Source organism: Ochotona princeps, chromosome 12 (genome assembly GCF_030435755.1).
Source record: "Ochotona princeps isolate mOchPri1 chromosome 12, mOchPri1.hap1, whole genome shotgun sequence".
Lineage (NCBI taxonomy): Eukaryota > Metazoa > Chordata > Mammalia > Lagomorpha > Ochotonidae > Ochotona > Ochotona princeps.
The window spans coordinates 45,841,351-45,858,104 of NC_080843.1; the positions used below are offsets into that span (position 1 = coordinate 45,841,351).

The 16,754-nt window shown below is 47.5% G+C and overlaps 1 protein-coding gene and 1 non-coding gene across 2 annotated transcripts; both read right to left on the reverse strand.

Annotated features, from left to right (window-relative positions):
- Positions 1–9,425: 9,425 nt before the first annotated feature.
- On the reverse strand, positions 9,426–12,879 carry TPT1 (tumor protein, translationally-controlled 1). Its single transcript, XM_004577466.3, has 6 exons — positions 12,721–12,879; positions 12,492–12,565; positions 11,848–12,038; positions 11,418–11,523; positions 10,595–10,711; positions 9,426–9,631 (listed from the first exon to the last, which is right to left on the reverse strand). Exons 1-6 carry the CDS (start codon positions 12,746–12,748, stop codon positions 9,629–9,631), a joined length of 519 nt encoding a protein of 172 aa, XP_004577523.1. The 5' UTR covers positions 12,749–12,879; the 3' UTR covers positions 9,426–9,628.
- On the reverse strand, positions 9,690–9,817 carry LOC118758048 (small nucleolar RNA SNORA31). Its single transcript, XR_004995503.1, has one exon. It is a non-coding gene; the product is annotated as a small nucleolar RNA SNORA31 (small nucleolar RNA).
- Positions 12,880–16,754: the final 3,875 nt, after the last annotated feature.

Below are 16,754 nucleotides of genomic sequence, written 5' to 3' on the forward strand. Positions count from 1 at the left end.
TTCTCTCCTTGTATGCCCGGAATCCCATATGGACGCCAGTTCTTGCCCCTCCAGCCCCGCTTCCCACCCAGCTCCCTGCCTGCTAATGGCCCGGGAAAGTAGTCCAGGACAGCCCAAAGCCCTGGGACCGTGCACCTCTGTGAGAGACCCCGAAGAGGCTGCTAGTTCCTGGCTTCGGATCAGCTCAGCTCTGGTCGTTGCGGCTGCTTGGGGAGTGGACAGAAGATCTTCCTCTCTGTCTTTCCTCCTCTCTGTATATCTGACTTTGCAATAAAAATAAAATAGGTCTTTAAAAATTAAATAAAATATTTTTTAAAAATTCTCAAACTTTCACAGCTTCTTTGGTAACACGTAGAAACCCATCTGTGCACAGGATTTATCTGTACTTTAGAAGTACTGTCCCAGGTAATTCTGTGGTGTGGGCAGCAGTGAGTCCAGGGTGCTATATTCTTCAAGTCTAAGCAACATGCTGCGTCTCCCACTGTGTAGTCACACATTGGCATGGATTTGGAATCTAGAATAGGATTTAAAATGTATTATGCAGTTGTAGATACAAAGAGCCTCATGGTTAACTTTAGACTCCCAGAAATGCTGAGTACTTACAGGCATTAAGGGTGGTGAAATCGGCAGCATTTCAGAGCTATCCAAGCCACTTGGACAGAACCCTCGGAATCTGTCCACATGGAGACGCTGGGTTGATATGAGGTGGTAGTTCCTCATCGCTGGGTAATGAGACATGTGGAAAGTTGTGAGTGGTCCCCCCTTTGTCTCTCCCCTTCCCCCAGGAACAACAAGAAGAAATAGCAAATTTGGAAGCAATGAATTCATCCAATTTTCCCTAAATCTTGATCCTTCCCACCCTGATCAACCATGTAATCATTATTTAAAAATAAAATTTATTTAAAAGAAAAAGCTAAAAAATGATAATTTCACAACTAAGGGGGAAGAGAAGCATTTCTCATTACTCTAAGTTACCATAAGTTTTAACTCCACTGGTGCTACCAGGACTGATGGCTTGTGTGGAAACACTTCAGATAGAAGATACTGCTGTTCTTCAACAAAAACATACTTATTTACATTCATTCATTCTCTCTCTCTCTCTCTCTCTCTCTCTCTCTCTCTCTCTCTCTCTCTCTCCATTCACTGGTGGAACACACATACCCTCAAGGTATCAGCCAGGTCTGGGCCAGGCCAAACTCAGGCACCAAGAACTCCATTCAGATCTCATACATATACTTGGATCATCTTCTGTTGCTTTCCAAGGCACATTAGCAGGAAACTAGACTTTAAACAGAATAGACAGAACCAGAGCCATCACTCCAATATGGGATGCAGGCATCAAAAGTGGCTTAACCCACGGTGCCATAACATCGCCCACAAAACCTCATCTGATTATTCACTGCATCCGAATGTAGTGACTATATTTGAAAACAACAGAAGCAACACAAAGAAAATATGATCCAAAGCATCTCAGGGGTTGGTGACAATTCTTTATTTAGAAGCTTTCAGCTTTTTTAAGAGAGAAAAATAGAAAGTTCTCGTTCCTCAAATGTCCATGCTGATCCCTAGCTGGGGCCAAAGTTGGTCTGCCATGTGGGTAGCAGGGACCCAATCATCTGGGCCGCGTCTACTGCCTCTCAGGGTTACATCAGCAGGAACCTGGAGCAAGGAACCGGAGCTGAGAACTGAACCCAGGTACTGCATGTGGGGTGTGGGTATCATAAGCACCAGACCAAATGCCCACTCACCCATTGTTTACTCCATCAGCAAATCCCAGGTAGAAGCCTGCTCTACTAGCCACTGGCAAAGAAGAGTGACCAAACTCCATGCTCATTTTCAGGAGTAGCAGCAATGAGAAGGCAGCCAATGGTTTTAGTGAAGAGGAGTACCCCACCCCACCCCCGACTCGTGTGTGAGTGCAGATGGAGTGGCACTTCCGTGATAAAATGAAGTGAAACAATCTCTTTTTAAGATTCATTTTTTGTTTATTTGAAAAGCAGAGACACAAAGAGAGAGAAAGAGAAACCTTCCATCTGCTGGTTTACTCCCCAAAAGACTTCAAAGGCTGTAAGAGCTGCTTCCAGGTCTCCCATGTGGGTGCAGGGACCCAAGCATCTGGGCCGTCCTCTGGCACTTTCCCCTGGTGCATTAGCAGGGAGGTGAATGAGAAGTGGAGCAGCCAGGACTGCATAAGGTTTACAGGGGTTGCAGGCAGCGGATTAGCCCTTCGGGCCACAGTGTGGGCCCCTGCACTGTCATTTTATTAGGGTTTTCAGTTTGGTGAATGCCGAGGATTAAATAGAGCTCACAACCTTCTGAGGGCGGAGCAACAGCCCAGGCTGCGTGACCATGAGAGGAGAAGGCTGAGCTGATCTGACTTACGGATGAGGAAGGCCACGTGGATATGGCCAGGAGATTGGGTGAGGGAGGGAGCTGGGAGAGGCATGTTGTGATAGAGGCAGGTTGAGGCATTCCAAGAGAGGAACATTCAGCAAAACAATAATGGAATATTATTTATGCTGTCAGTTTTTGTAATAGTTGGAAATTTATACAACTCGCACACACACACATCTGACTAGGGTTTAGTAAATGCCTTAGAAAGATGAGCCTCCACGTTTCTCTTGGGATGCTAATGACAGAGTTCAGGACAAGTCACCCCCAAAACAGCACACAGGCATTTGAGAAAACAGCAGGAGCAGGAAGGCTGCTCTCACTTCCCCTGAAGCCATAAGACCCTCATTTAAGAGACGCATTGTGGTGTTGCACATAAACCTGCTGCCTGTGAAGCATCCCCTGTGGACATGGGTTCACATCTTGCCTGTTCCACTTTTGATCAAGCTCCCTGTTAATGTGCCTGGGAAAGCAGCAGGGGATGACCCATGGACATGGATCCCCTGCATCCACGTAGGAGACCTGGAAGAGGCTCCTGGCTCCTGGCTTCAGATCGGCTCAGCTCCAGATGTTGTGTCCATTTGGGGAGTGAACTAGTGGATGAAAGCTCTTTCTCTGTCTCTTCTTCTCTCTATAAAATCTGACGTTCTAATAAAAATAAATGTTTAAAACACAATAATTAAAAAGAATTTCATGATACATAAAAGAAAAAAGAGGTGCCCTTCCCATACCCAAAGGGAAGGAATACCCTGATCTCAGAAGACTTGGGGAAACAGAGTAGACTCCCAGCAGCCCTTGCCATGTCTTCCCCAGTTTTTTACCTTCTGATCATCCTCCCTTTGTCCAAACCTATTTCTGCATAGATATCCATTCTTCATTAAGCCTAAGCATAACGACGCACGGCTTCATTTCTTCGAGTCTACCTTCCTGATGGCTTCCGTGTTCCCTGTAACTTACAAAAGCTCGTGCGCTTTCTCTTGCTTGTGTTTTATTACGGCGACCAGGGCCACGCCCAGCAATGGGTGAGGATAGATTATGAAAGAAAGCTTTTCCACCCCAAATATTTCTGCTTTTGCACTCACCCTCCTCCTTTCTTTTCCATGGAGCATAACAGAACAGGTGGCACATTACTTAACCAGGTTTCAGCGGCTGAGTCACTTTCACTGTTAGTAGATGCCAGCAGTTGATGCGATTGTCATGTTGCTATTATGGCAGCCACCGGTCCATGCTCCACCTGACCGAACCTGTCACTCTGGACGCCCCTCAAGTAAATATGATGGGGTGAGCTTGGGGAGTGCTTAGGGGAGCTAAGAATATGATGGAGAAAAGGTTATATAAGGTGTCACAGCAAGATATGAGTTTACTTAGCTTCCAATTTTATACTTGCCATCTGTTGATATAAATTATTCCACCTCAGGGAGGTGCTAGAAAAAGGTATTCAGCTTTTTTCCTTGAATTTTAATTTCATGTGCAGTAAATTTCCTCTGTAATTAGACAACTTTTCTTCCCAGGTATGCAGGTTTGCATTTTGGACTTCCATAGCACATTGGTACCTCTTGGGGAAAAAAAAAAAGATTTATGTATTTGAAAGGCAGGGTTGTAGAAAAAGAACAATTTTCCATCTGCTGGCTTACTTACCTAAATGGCCGTACTGGCTGGGGCTGGGCCAGACAGAGGAGCTTCATCTGGGTCTCCCATGTGGGTGCAGGGGCCTGAGCACTTGGCCATCTTCTGCTGCTTTCCCGGTTGCATTAGTAGGGAGCGGGAAGGAAAGTGGAGAAGCTGGAACTGGCACCCATATGGCATGTCAGTGTTCCAGGCGGTGGCTTAGGCCACCATGTCAGACCTCATTGGTAGTTCATAACGATAATTCCCAAGTTATATGCTCAAGAGAAAGGCAATAGCTCTATTTTAACCAGACAACCAGAAAATACCAACTTTCTTTATGATCTGCTAAAACTCTGTGACCCGTTTAGGCAACAGTAAATTCTACCCTGGGCAGAATGATCGTATAGCCCAGTGCTGTAGATGAGGTCATGTGCAAACCACACGTGACAATAAACCAGGACTACTTAGCTGCCTCTTATCATGAACAAAAGCACCGAGTATATGACTAGGTTTCTATCATCTAAATGAAGGCTAGAAACTCAAGACGGAATGTGCTCTAACAACTTTTGAGTGCTATTACAAAAAGCCTTATACCTGGGGCTAAGACTGCTTGGAACACCACATTCCATCAAGGAGTGCCTTGGTGCGCTTCGGATTTCAGCTTCCTGCTAATGTGCACTGCCAGCGGCTGTGGGCGATGGCTTAAGTATTTGGATTCCTGCCACTCACGCAGGAGATCCAGATTGAATTTCTGGCTCTCAGCTTCAGCCTGTCTCAGCCGTGGATGTTGTGGGCCGTTTGGCAGATCTGTGTCTGCCTGTCTCGCTCTTGTTTCTCTGCCTTTCAAATACATAAAAAGAAATCATTTAAAAATCCTTGTATGTAACTCTCCGCTAAACTGTGGTCTCTGTCCTCTCAGAGACTGTCCACAGTGTGCCATCAGGTGTCTGGATATCCATTTTTCTGCCTGTGACATGCGGCTGACATATGCAGAAGTGCCGCATCGTGGCCACCCACTGCCCACGCGCCTGGCTCTACCTCTGAGCTTGGAGAAGAGCGACGCACATACCTACAGGAAGGGAGAAGTGTGACCCAGGAGGCAGTCAGGAATTGTGCAAAACGTCATTGAGCAAGGTGTTTTGGGAAGAATCTTCCCCAAAGCTGATGTCTGATACCTTTCTCTTGCATTGTGTTACTCCAGAGACCACATCCATTCCACCGGTTCCCACGGTTCCTTGCGTACAGGAATCATGAATGCAATTTCCCTGGTGAGTTATACAAAAGCAGGTATAATGCAGAGATCAACATCTTACAGGCACTCAAAAAATAACCTGCACTCTCTTCCGGTAGTTAGAAGCACACCCTCACAGGAGATCTGCTGTGGGGGTGCTGATACATGTTCGCTAGGGGATGGTCTTGGAGGAACTTGGTGAGATAAAACTGTAAATATCTTTTAGGAGATATATTTTATTTGAAAGGCAGATTTACAGAGAAAGAAGGAGACATAAAGAGAGAAACAGCCCGGCCTGGACCAGGCCAAAGTCAGGAGCCAGGAATGTGTCTGGGTCTCCCGCAGGGTTACAGAGGCCCAAGCACTTGGGGCATCTTTTTTTTTTTTTTCCTGAAGATTATTTATTTATTTTTACTGGGAAGTCAGATGTACAGAGAGGAGGAGAGACAGAGAGGAAGAACTTCCATCTGCTGATTAAATCCCCAAGTGGCTCCAGTGGCCAGAGTTGAGCTAATTTGAAGCCAGAAGCCAGGAGCTTCTTCCAGGTCTCCCCCCAACCCCAAGTGGCTCCAGTGGCCAGAGCTGAGCCAATTTGAAGCCAAAAGCCAGGGGCTTCTTCCAGGTTTCCCAGGCGGGTGCAGGGTCCCAAGGCTTTGGGCCGTCCTTGACTGCTTTCCCAGGCCACAAGCAGGGAGCTGGATGGGAAGTGGAGCAGCTGGAACATGAACCAGCACCTCTATGGGATGCCAGCACTGTAGGTGGCTGCTTTATGCACTATGCCACAGCACTGACCCCACACCCTCAGTTGTGATGGGCAAAATCCTGGAAATTTAGGTCAATTGCCCATAGAACTTACTCTTTTGGAAGGACAGGTTTGTGACCCATCAGAATTATATGCTCTTATTTTAGGACTAAGGGTGTGTCATCGTGAATTACTGACAATTACTGATGGCTAAAATGTAATCTCCACTATTTCAAATTTGCCTCTCCCTGTCTTATTTATTTTTCTATGCATTTTCAAGGTAAAGAGAGACAGAGCAAATTCTTATCTTCTGGGTTCACTTTTCAATATCCAGAGTGGCCAGTAGGCCAGAGCCGAGAGCCAGAAACTCAATCCAAGCCTCTGTATGGGTGGCAGGAGCCTCCTTACTGCTGGAGGCGGTTATCAAACACAGACACTCTTGGACACATGTGTCTCTATCTACTAAGCAAAATGCCAGTACTCCCTCCTCACACCAGTCGTATTCCATTTTCCTGTGTATTCTGGTTGCCAACCAACATTGCTCTCCATAATGGGCACACATGCAGGTATATCTTCAAAGGATGCTGTTATATGCTGTTATTATCCTTCCCCAAGGTGGTTAACGTTTATTGTGGTCATTTTCTTTTAAAAAAAATATTTATTTTTATTAACAGGCAGATTTTCAGAGGGAAGGAGAGACAGAAATGTCATCCACTGGTTCACTCTCCAAATGGCTACAATAGCGGAGCTGAGCTGATACAAAGGCAGGAGTTTCTTCCTGATCTCCCACACGGATGCAGGGTCCCCAGACTTTGGGTCATCTTCCACTTTCCCAGGCCACAAGCAGGGAGCTGGAAAGGAAATGGAGCAGCTGGGACACGAACCAGCACCCTTGGGGGAGGATTGGTCAAATGAGCCATCATGCTGGGCCCTGTTGTTCTTGCAGTTTAATTCAGTCATTGGTTAACCCTGCAGTTTGGAATGACAGAATTTATATCAATGCAAATCTAGCATTTTAGCTAGGTCCTAAGAAAAACGCCTAATGATTCAGATGCGAGTCACTCGCACAGCTATTGCTTAAGCAGATGCACATGTATTAGCAGAATCACCGTGGACTTGTATATGCAGTTTCCCGAGTGACATGCTGTCTGGGACAATACTGTTCTCTGGAGCCCAATTTAATCTGGTTTTCTTCTCCCCCACCGAAATCCCCACAAGCGTCACATCTGCCACTCTCATTGTTCATTCCACTTGACCCTCAACAGGCAAACCTGTTGCTACTTTCTCTTTGCTCACTCTTTTCTCACCTGACCTGTGGGACAAGTCCTTGATCATCTTTGCTGATTGCCACTGTCACTCACCCTGTTTGGGGGGGGGGGGCTCTGAGGCTGTCTGTTCTCTTATGTGATCTCCCCACCACTGAGTTCTCCAGGTGAACTTCACTCTCCTCTAGGCTCCAAATGCAGCCACTTGCCCAATGCACTTGAATGAACAATCAGCATCTCAGATATAAACACCAGAGCTAAGCTATTGGTTTCCCATCATTAAAACCTTTCCATCTCAGTGTTGATTTCTCCCACTCAGGCCAAAACATTTACTGTTAGTCCATCCTCTCACCCACCAGCACATTACTTGTATCTTCCTTTCTCATCACCTCTAGTTCTACCTCCCCAGGCTAAGCCACCATCAACCCCACACCCAACAGTACATTATATGCCTAATGACTGTCTTCACGTTGCCAGCCAAATTCTTCATGCCTCAACTCCTTTTGCCCAAGTCAGCACAGTGGCCACCTGCTTCCCAGATGCATCTCACACACACACACACACACACACACACACACACACACACACACACACACACACTCCAGTTTGCACCTGTCCTTCTCCTAGCCTGAACTGAACTACCCCGATTTTCACATCACTCAATTCTGCACCTTCAAATTGTATTCAGTCCTTTTTTTCCACACAACAAAGCCCAGGCTCACAGGCTACTACTAGAAATATGCACTGCTTGAACCTAAAGTGACAGGGTACCTTCAATGTGCACCTGCTGTTTCTTGCCCCCACATCTAGCAACCACATACACAATAAATTTGGGAGGCTGAAAGATACTTGGGAAAGGTATTTGCCTTAGCAGTAAAGACAGTTTGGGACACTAGGATCGCTTATTGGCATGCTTGCCTTGGCTCCACTTCTGCCTCCTGTGTCGGCTAACACACATCCTGGAAGGCAGCGGGTGATAGCTCATTGCTTGGATCCCTGCCACTCAAGTGGCAGAAACAGTCCAGGCTTCTGCTTGGCTCAGCTGGCTTTAACTATTGTGGGCACGTTGGGGAGTCACCAGTAGGGCGAAGGTAAGTCTGTCTCTCGAATAATATGTTAACCTTTTAAGACTGCAATTGCTGAGGAATCCAGTTCACCACCCCCCTACCCTCCGCAGCCCGTCCAGGTCTTGCCATTCCTACCCAATTAGTTTACACATTACGTGAAAACCCAATCAGGTTATCTTATTTTCACATCATCCAGTGATTCCTAAGCTTCCTTCCAGTTAACTCTTCAGAATACTTTGTGTATTCCAATGCCAAATGTTTTTCACTACCTTCTAGTGTTTGGGTATGCTTTCCCAAGTCACAATGAGGGCTTAGAACACACCAGAGGCCACTAGGGGAAGCTGCAGGTTAACACATCACTTAACTCAAAAGGCCCAGTGAACTTACTGGTCTGCCAGGTTCTAAAGGCCTACAGTATTGAATATGTTCCAAGATAAAGAATTAAGGTTTCCTGTAAACTCAAAACTTAGGAGTACCAAATCTGTGTGAAGATTCGCAAATCTCCCAAGAAATTTTCTTTTTGCAGGGCAGGGTGAACCAGTGGGCTTACCTGCAGGTCAGACAGGCTTTCCTATTCCTTTAGTGACACCAGGTCTCCCAGCATGGAGAGCAGGGCTGACAAGCTTCTTCCGGGGCTAGCCATCACTCTGGCCTCATCAGCGAGCACACCTGCACTCCAACTCCCAATTCTGCCTCCTCAAAGGGATCCTTAGCCAACAGGTCAGTGTCACCCTGGTCAGGTTCCCAAAAATTTTTTCTTTATACCCCAGCAGACCTGATACAATGTTAAATAAGCTCAGACAATACTTTCAATGCAGTCTTTAAAAAGAAAAAATTATTTTAGTAACTTTTTCCAGAGTTTAGCTATTGCATTGTAGGTGAAATATATTAGGGCTCCACTTCAAATGTTGGCAATGCCATGTACACTGCCTTACCCTTTACTGCAATTCAGAGTCAAACTTTGAATTGGTGGATTTTTATTCTAGTCCCAGCAGTTCTCACTGTAGAAGTTTTGACATTTTATTAGACATTCTAGTAGTGGTCTACAAACCAGGCTTTTCCAGGAACACTACAGGTTGGATTCAGCATAAATGTGCATTAAACTAACAGGCATTCAAGTAAGTTTAAATGCATTTTATTTTTAGACAACCTACATGACAATGTTTTTCTCCTTAAAAACAATGCCTCCACTCGAAGTAAACCACAGTCAAAATAAGAGTTCAAGGTGACATCAGTCCCATTTCTTGCAAGTCCTGGTGTTGCGATGACGAACAGCAGCCAGTTAGGATGAGCAGTGACAGATCCAAAGAAACTGCCGATTTTGTTACTGGAAAACACAAAGATTTATTTATATAAATATTTTCCATTCAATATTCCTAGGCTAAAAATGTATTCCCCAATTCAATCTGGACTGCCACAAAGACAGGCAGAAAGCGCAGGGATTTTTCTTTGGCATCCTAGTGCAAACCAAGAGAACAACTGCCAATTGTTCAAGGTCTATCAGCGGATGCAGCAATCCTCAGCAGAGGTAGCACACGGTCCAGAAAACTGTCATTGGGAAGTCCTACTCATACTGTGCTGCACCAACAACAATTTCAGTCACGACCTGAAATAACTCATCTAGTGCTAATCTTGCTCAACATATCCTAAAAATCTATGAAATACATGACAGCGTAGCCCTTTGTTCCTGTAGCTTCCAAAACTCACTAAATCACTTTGCTTATCAGTCTGGTCAACTCTATATACTAAAAGCTAGTACTGTCCTGAGGCTGTCAAGGATTACCTACCAAGGTAAGATGTTCAGACCCACCCATATATGGTAAAGTATGCAAGGTGAGGTCACCATCTACACCAATGTGCAAGTTTCTCCCTCAGGAGTTTAGCATTTAAACACCAGGGCTGGCGCAATGGCTCAACTGACTAATCCTGTCTGCAAGCACCAGGATCCCACATGGGCATCAGTTTGCAAGTAGAATGCTCCACTTCCCATCTAGTTCTCTGCTTGTTGTGGCCTAGTAAAGCAGGAGAGGATGACCCAAGACTTTGGGACCCTGCACCTGCGTGGGAGACCTGGAAGCTCCTGGCTGCCATTTTTAGACTGAACCAACAGATGTTTAAGTTCCCTATAAATCTGCTTCTCAAATGAAAAACTTTAAATGAAGCATCCAGAACATGAATTCACTATGGCTATCTCCTCTCTGTAAACCTGCCTTTCCATTAATCTTAAGACATCAACATCTTCTACATTATACCTATTCTGGTGGTAACCAACCCAATTCCTCATACTTACACATTTTTCCATTTCCAAACCATCCTTAAAGAAAATCATGTATGGGGTCACACCATCCTCGCGGTAGTCCAGCAGAGCAACCATGCCATCTGGGTTCATGTTCTCACCAATATAGAACTTGGAAAACAAAACAAATACCCAGAATCAGACCACTGTATACAAATACGTACTGTTATGAGAAAACAACACAGGATGATTCAGAATACCAAAACCAAGAAACTGTTACAAGCAAAAGCTGGTAGTTGAGGAATGCTAACCAAGCACCTCTTCACCCGAATAAAAGCACACGCACACACAAATCACCAAATAAGAATTTAGAGCAATCAAACAACATTTGTTTCTGAAAATTTTTCTTTCTCAACCCCACAGACAATTCCAAAATCCACAAGCCGACTCATATAATCAAACACAGGGAACAGCACCGGCAACAGCCCAGCCTGTCACACAGGAGGGCGACCTCACGGCAAAGAGGGTTACAAAAGCTGCAAAGCTGAAGATCTGGACTGTGACTTTCTTTAGAAAATAAGGGCAAGTCCCCAAAGTTTTCCAACAACACTAAATGCAAAGGCATCACAAAAGAGTTCAATATTCAAAGAGAAGTAATCCACAAGAGAAACACGGAATGTGAGAAAAAGCAGGGAGGGTGGAGGCAGGCTTTTCAACTAGGTGATGGGATCCAGAAGCCACGAGCATGGAAAGCCACCCATAACGCTAAGATTTTAAGCTGCTAAAAGCCACAACTGAATTACAGACAGATCACTGAAGCCTCCTCCTCACAGTTAAAATCAGAGTCTTTGATGCCAACAGTTGAAGATGTTTTTACCTGGTAGTTTTTGAAATTAGCAAGGATGTGCTTGATTTGTTCTGCAGCCCCTGTCATAAAAGGTTTGACTCTTTCTGGTCTCTGTTCTTCAAGTTTGCCTTTGATTCTGGAGTAACATTTTGTAAATGTGTTAAAAAAAATAAATTGTGAACATAAACAAAATTTAAACAGAGAAAGTAACATGTGACAATTACAGTGTTACTCAGCTGCAGAAGGGATATTTAACAATATTTACAATTCCCAATTTATGTTGACTATGTTCAAGCAACTATTTCTCTGTAACACAAGCTCCAGTATACTAACAGTTAACTAAATAAACCCACCTACTAGGGGAGTTCCCAAGTCTTTCTACTGCTACAGGATCAAGTCAGCCAACCCCTAAATCCTTTCAGAGTCCCAACCATGAGCTGGGAGGTGCAGGGGCACTTACGATTTCATGTAATCTTTGATGTACTTCTTGTAGGCTTCCTTGGTGAAGCTGGTTTCCTGTAGGTGATGGTTCATGACAATGTCCACACCAGTGACTACCGTGCTTTCGGTCCCTTCGCCCTCGGGGCCTTCGGCGGAGGCATTGCCACCGATGAGCGAGTCATCAATGTTACCCTCTGTCCTACTGACCATCTACATCGGGAAAAGAGCAGTCAGCTTGCAGGACAGAACCGCCGCATCACCAAAGAGGCAAGACAGTCGATGCCACCCCTCTGTGCAAGCGCTCCTCGACCTCGCCGAGCAGCACTGGAGAACGCGCAGGACCTGGGATTTCCAAGAAACGCCCTAAGCAGAAAGCAGCACTGCCCGGGCAGTCGCGGGCTCCAGGGCCAAAGTCCAAGGGCTCGGCTCCTGCCAAGCAGCGCAGAGACCTGCCCGGGGACGGCCAGCGGGGGAGGACGGGTGCAGAGGCGGCGGACCTATTTACAGGCCCAGCTCCGCCTCCACTTTTCTAGAAAAAACCCGAGCCCGGAAAGAGCGTGTCCTCCGCCAGGAGGCGGCCGAGAGGGATTGCACAACCACCCCGGGGATGGGGGAGCGGCGGAAACCCGAGCCCGCCCGCCGGCCTCTCCGCGGGACACTCACCTTCCCCTCCACCTCCAGGCACAGCCCGTCCGCGATCTCCCGGATCTTGTAGATGTCCGAGAACATCTCATCGTCTGCTCCGAGACAAGAGACGCGCCCGTCACCGCGCCGCCCGGCGCCACGGCCCGCACGCGGTCCCTCCCCGGGGCCCCGGACCCTCGGCCGTGGCGCCCGCCCTCCCACCCGGTCCCCGCCGCGGCCGGCTGCGGCACTCGCGGGTGGCACTCACGGCTGATGAGGTCCCGGTAGATAATCATGATGGCGGCTGGAAGGAGAGGCGGCGACGGCGGCACTGGCTTTGGCAGGAGCGCGGAACGAGCGCGCTGCAGCCGGAGCGGCCCTCGGGGGAAGGGGGGAGCGGGCGGAAAAGGCCGACGCAGCCGCTCCTCAACCTCATATAGAGGGCACGTCCTTTGACGTCATCGCCCGCTGCGCCCCCGGAAACGCCGCCAGCGGTGACGTGGCACGCAGAGCGGCGCGGGGGCGTGGCCGCAGCGCGGCCGGGTGGTGGGGGCGTGCGGCGTGGAGAGACGCGGACATCCGGGTACTGGGCAGCGAGCCACCATGGTTTCTATGTTGGGGCTGGGGCGCGGGGCTTGGGGTACGCGAGCAGGGGCAGGCTGTGGGGGCTCGTGGGGAAGAGTGGGGGCTGTGGGGGATGTTGGCCTCTGCTGCCCCCTGCCCCGCGGGGCGGCTTGGGAGGGTTTGCGCCTTGGGGAAGGGGAGGGAGGGGACGTGAAATCTCTTCAAGTGTTCTACCCCACCCCTTTATGGGAGCCAAAATGTCAACAGCTGGGGAGGTCGCCGCCTCCACGGAGGGTGGGACTTTCGGAGCGGGAGGAGCCCCTTAGGGCCCTCGGGGTGCTAGTCCGACTTCCCGGGTCTCCCGAGCGCCTGCGGGAACTTTCGAGCTCTGCCCTAAAGCTGTCGCATCTGGAGTGGTGGGGCGCCTGGGGAGCAGAGCCGGGGGGCGCAGAGGGTGGAAGATGGGGCCCGCGGAGGACAGCGGGCAGCTGGGAAGCTTGCCCGGCTTTCCCATCTGTTTGGGCCGGTATTCGGAAGCTTAGGGTCCCGAGTATGTGGCAGGCAGCCAGAGAGTTCTCTTTTGTTACGCACTTGGTATTGAAGTGTCCTTTGTTTGCAAAAAGGGATATGCCTGTCGCTTTAGTCTGAAGCTGAAATTGAATCCCTTTTCCTAGAGGGTCAAACAAAAAGGGTGTTTCCCTCCAACCCTACTAGCATTTGAAGAGTTGACTGTTAGGGACTTAGGAAAAGAAGATTAAATTCCTTTCTAAAAAATAGTGATTTTTGTTTGAAAGGTAGAATGACAAAGTGAGACAGATCTTTAGCTTATTCAGTCCCCCTAATGGCCCCTGCCTCCAGAGCTGGGCTGGTCCAACTCCGCGAGCGTGGAGCAGCTTCCCGGGTCACAGGTGGGTGCAGGGAGTCCGAGGAGTCGGACCACTCTCCTCTTCCTTCCATAGCCATTAGCAGGGAGCTGAGTCCCAGCAGGTGGAGCAGCTGAGACTGGAACTGACACCCATACGGAATGGTTGTGCCACAAATAGAGAATTAACATGTTTCTAAGCCCCAGCAGAGATCCTTTTTCAGTAGTGTCTTTAGGGCCTGGCGGCATGGCCTAGCAGCTAAAATCCTTGCCTTGAATGCACCGGGATCCCATATGGGTGCCGGTTCTAATCCCGGCAGCTCCACTTCCCATCCAGCTCCCTGCTTGTGGCCTGGAAAAGCAATCCAGGACAACCCAAAGGCCTTGGGACTCTGCACCCGCAAGGGAGACCTGGAAGAAGTTCCTGGATCCTGGCTTCGGATCAGCGCAGCACCGGCCGTTGTGCTCACTTGGGGAGTGAATCGTCGAACGGAAGATCTTCCTCTGTGTCTTTCCGTCTCTCTGTATATCTGACTTTCCAATTAAAAAAAAAAAAAAGTAGTGTCTTTAAAGAAATTGCTGTGTATTTGAAACAATTAGAAGGGAGGAGAGAGAGAACTTGCATTTACTGATTCACTCCCCAACATTTCTGCGAGGCTGGAGCTAGGCCTGGCAGAAGCTAGGAACCAGGAGATTTTTTTTGATCTCCCATTTGGTGCAGGGGCACAAGCATTTAGACCATTCTCCATTGTTCATTCAGGCATTTTAATAGGGCGCTGAGCTGGAAGCAGAACAGTTAAGACTCAAACCAGTGCCCATATGGGATAGGTACCACTGTACCACAGTGTCAGCCTTGTAGCATCTTCTCTTTTGAAGATGGCTTGTTTCTGATGCTGCATGAGAAGCTACACAGAATCCTTCCATTGGGGTCTGACACCGTAAATGAAGGTCGTCCCTTCCTAGAAGCTATGCTGGGGGCCTCTAAAAGCAGTCACCATGCCACCAAAGGAATGTATTGAATTACACTATAAACCCTATGGTTGTGGTTTGGAATACCATGGGAAAAACAGGTTCGGGGCTCATGAACATTCAGAAAAAGCAAAACAGGCCCGGCACAGTAGCAGTAGCCTAGCAGTTAAAGTTCTTGCCTTGCACACGCCGGGATTCCATATGGGCGCTGGTTCATGACCTGTTGGACCCCCTTTCCCATCCAGCTCTCTGCTGTGGCCTGGGAAAGCAGTCAAAGAAGGCACAAAGCCTTGGGACCCTACACGCACTTGGGAGACCTGGAGGAAGCTCCTGGTTTTGGATTGGCTCAGTTTTAGCTGTTGTGGCCACTTTAGGCTTTGTTTAGGCTTTGTTGTGGGGAGTAAATCAGTGGACGGAGGATCTTTGTCTCTTTTTTATGATTTTTATTTTTTGTGAGCAAGTTACAACTAGTGTGATTGGTAGAAATCTTCATTCTAGTAAGAAGAAAAATCAGGCATTTACTTAACAATCTTTCATAAATCCTATAATAAAACATTCAGAGTAAGAAAGAACAACTCTTGTGAAATAGCAGAACGCAGCAGAGTAATGGCCATGATGAGTAAGTCAAAATGGCCAAAAGCCAAAAAATGGAACCTCCTGGAATATGGGTTCTGGGGCCTCCTTGACCAATAGAAGACATAGGGCAATTGGGAGGCGCCTAAAGGGAGAAACTTACTGGTAAGGTGTTGGGGATCAGAATATAGAAGCAGGTACATCACACCCTTCCTAGGATTGCCTCTGAAGTTTCTATGGCCTGCAGCCTGAAGTCACTGCTGTAGCTCACCTGATGCCAGCTGGAAATCTCTAACATGGCTGCCGACTTCATCCTGCAATGACCTATATAGTCCGTTGTGATACCACTATAATAAATTACCATGGGTGACAATCCCACTCCATCATGTATCTGGCACCATGACATACATGATTTTGAAGCTCCTGAAGAAGGTTCAAATTAGGAAGTAACCAAATTCCTGGAAATCTTTCCAGTTCCAGGAAAACTCTACCCAAGGCACTGCCCCTTTTGTCACCATAAAAGGCTGTCCCCTAACCCTGTGGGTTGTGTGAGGCTTACCCTAGAGCATGTCGCATTTCTTCTTGCGGGTATACTTTCACTTTGCTAATAATGACAAGATTTTCCAACATCTACAATAGGTAGTCAGGACCATCTGAAACCAGGACCCAGGAGCTTCTTCTGGGTCTCCCACGTGGGTGCAGGGTCCCAAGGCTTTGGACCATCCTCTACTGCTTTCCCAGACCACAAACAGGGAGCTGGATGGGAAGATGAGTAGACGGGACACAAATAGGAGCCCGTATGGGATTCTGGTGCTTGTAATCGAGCCATCATGCTGGGCCAGAGACTGATTTCTATTTAGAAAATTCACAGAAGATCAATTTGCAAACAATAACACCACTAATATATGATGAGAAATGCTAGGTTCAACGTAGGTTCCTCAAAATGTGGTTTGATTGATAAAGAACCAAGGTAGAGGGCTTGGGACCTACTAAACATGTGATTGTAATAGCAGGTGAACCAACTGAGCTGGACTTTTTCTGGTATGTGGACTGGAACCCTTTACTTTGACATGTTCATGAATTCTTACAGCTCTTGTTTTGTCCTAGACTTTTAATAGCCTGTCAACAAATGACTCCTTTAGTCAAGTTACAAGGCAGGATGCCTTCCTGCCAGTCAGAGCTGCCCTAAAGAGCTTTCCACATGATGGAAGCATTCTTTATCAATTGTGACCAATATAGTAACTGCTAGCCACCTATTGTGCATATTCAGCACTTGAACTGTGGCTTGTGTGACTGGCCGTGGAATTGAATGTTTGCTTTTAGTGGCCATGCTG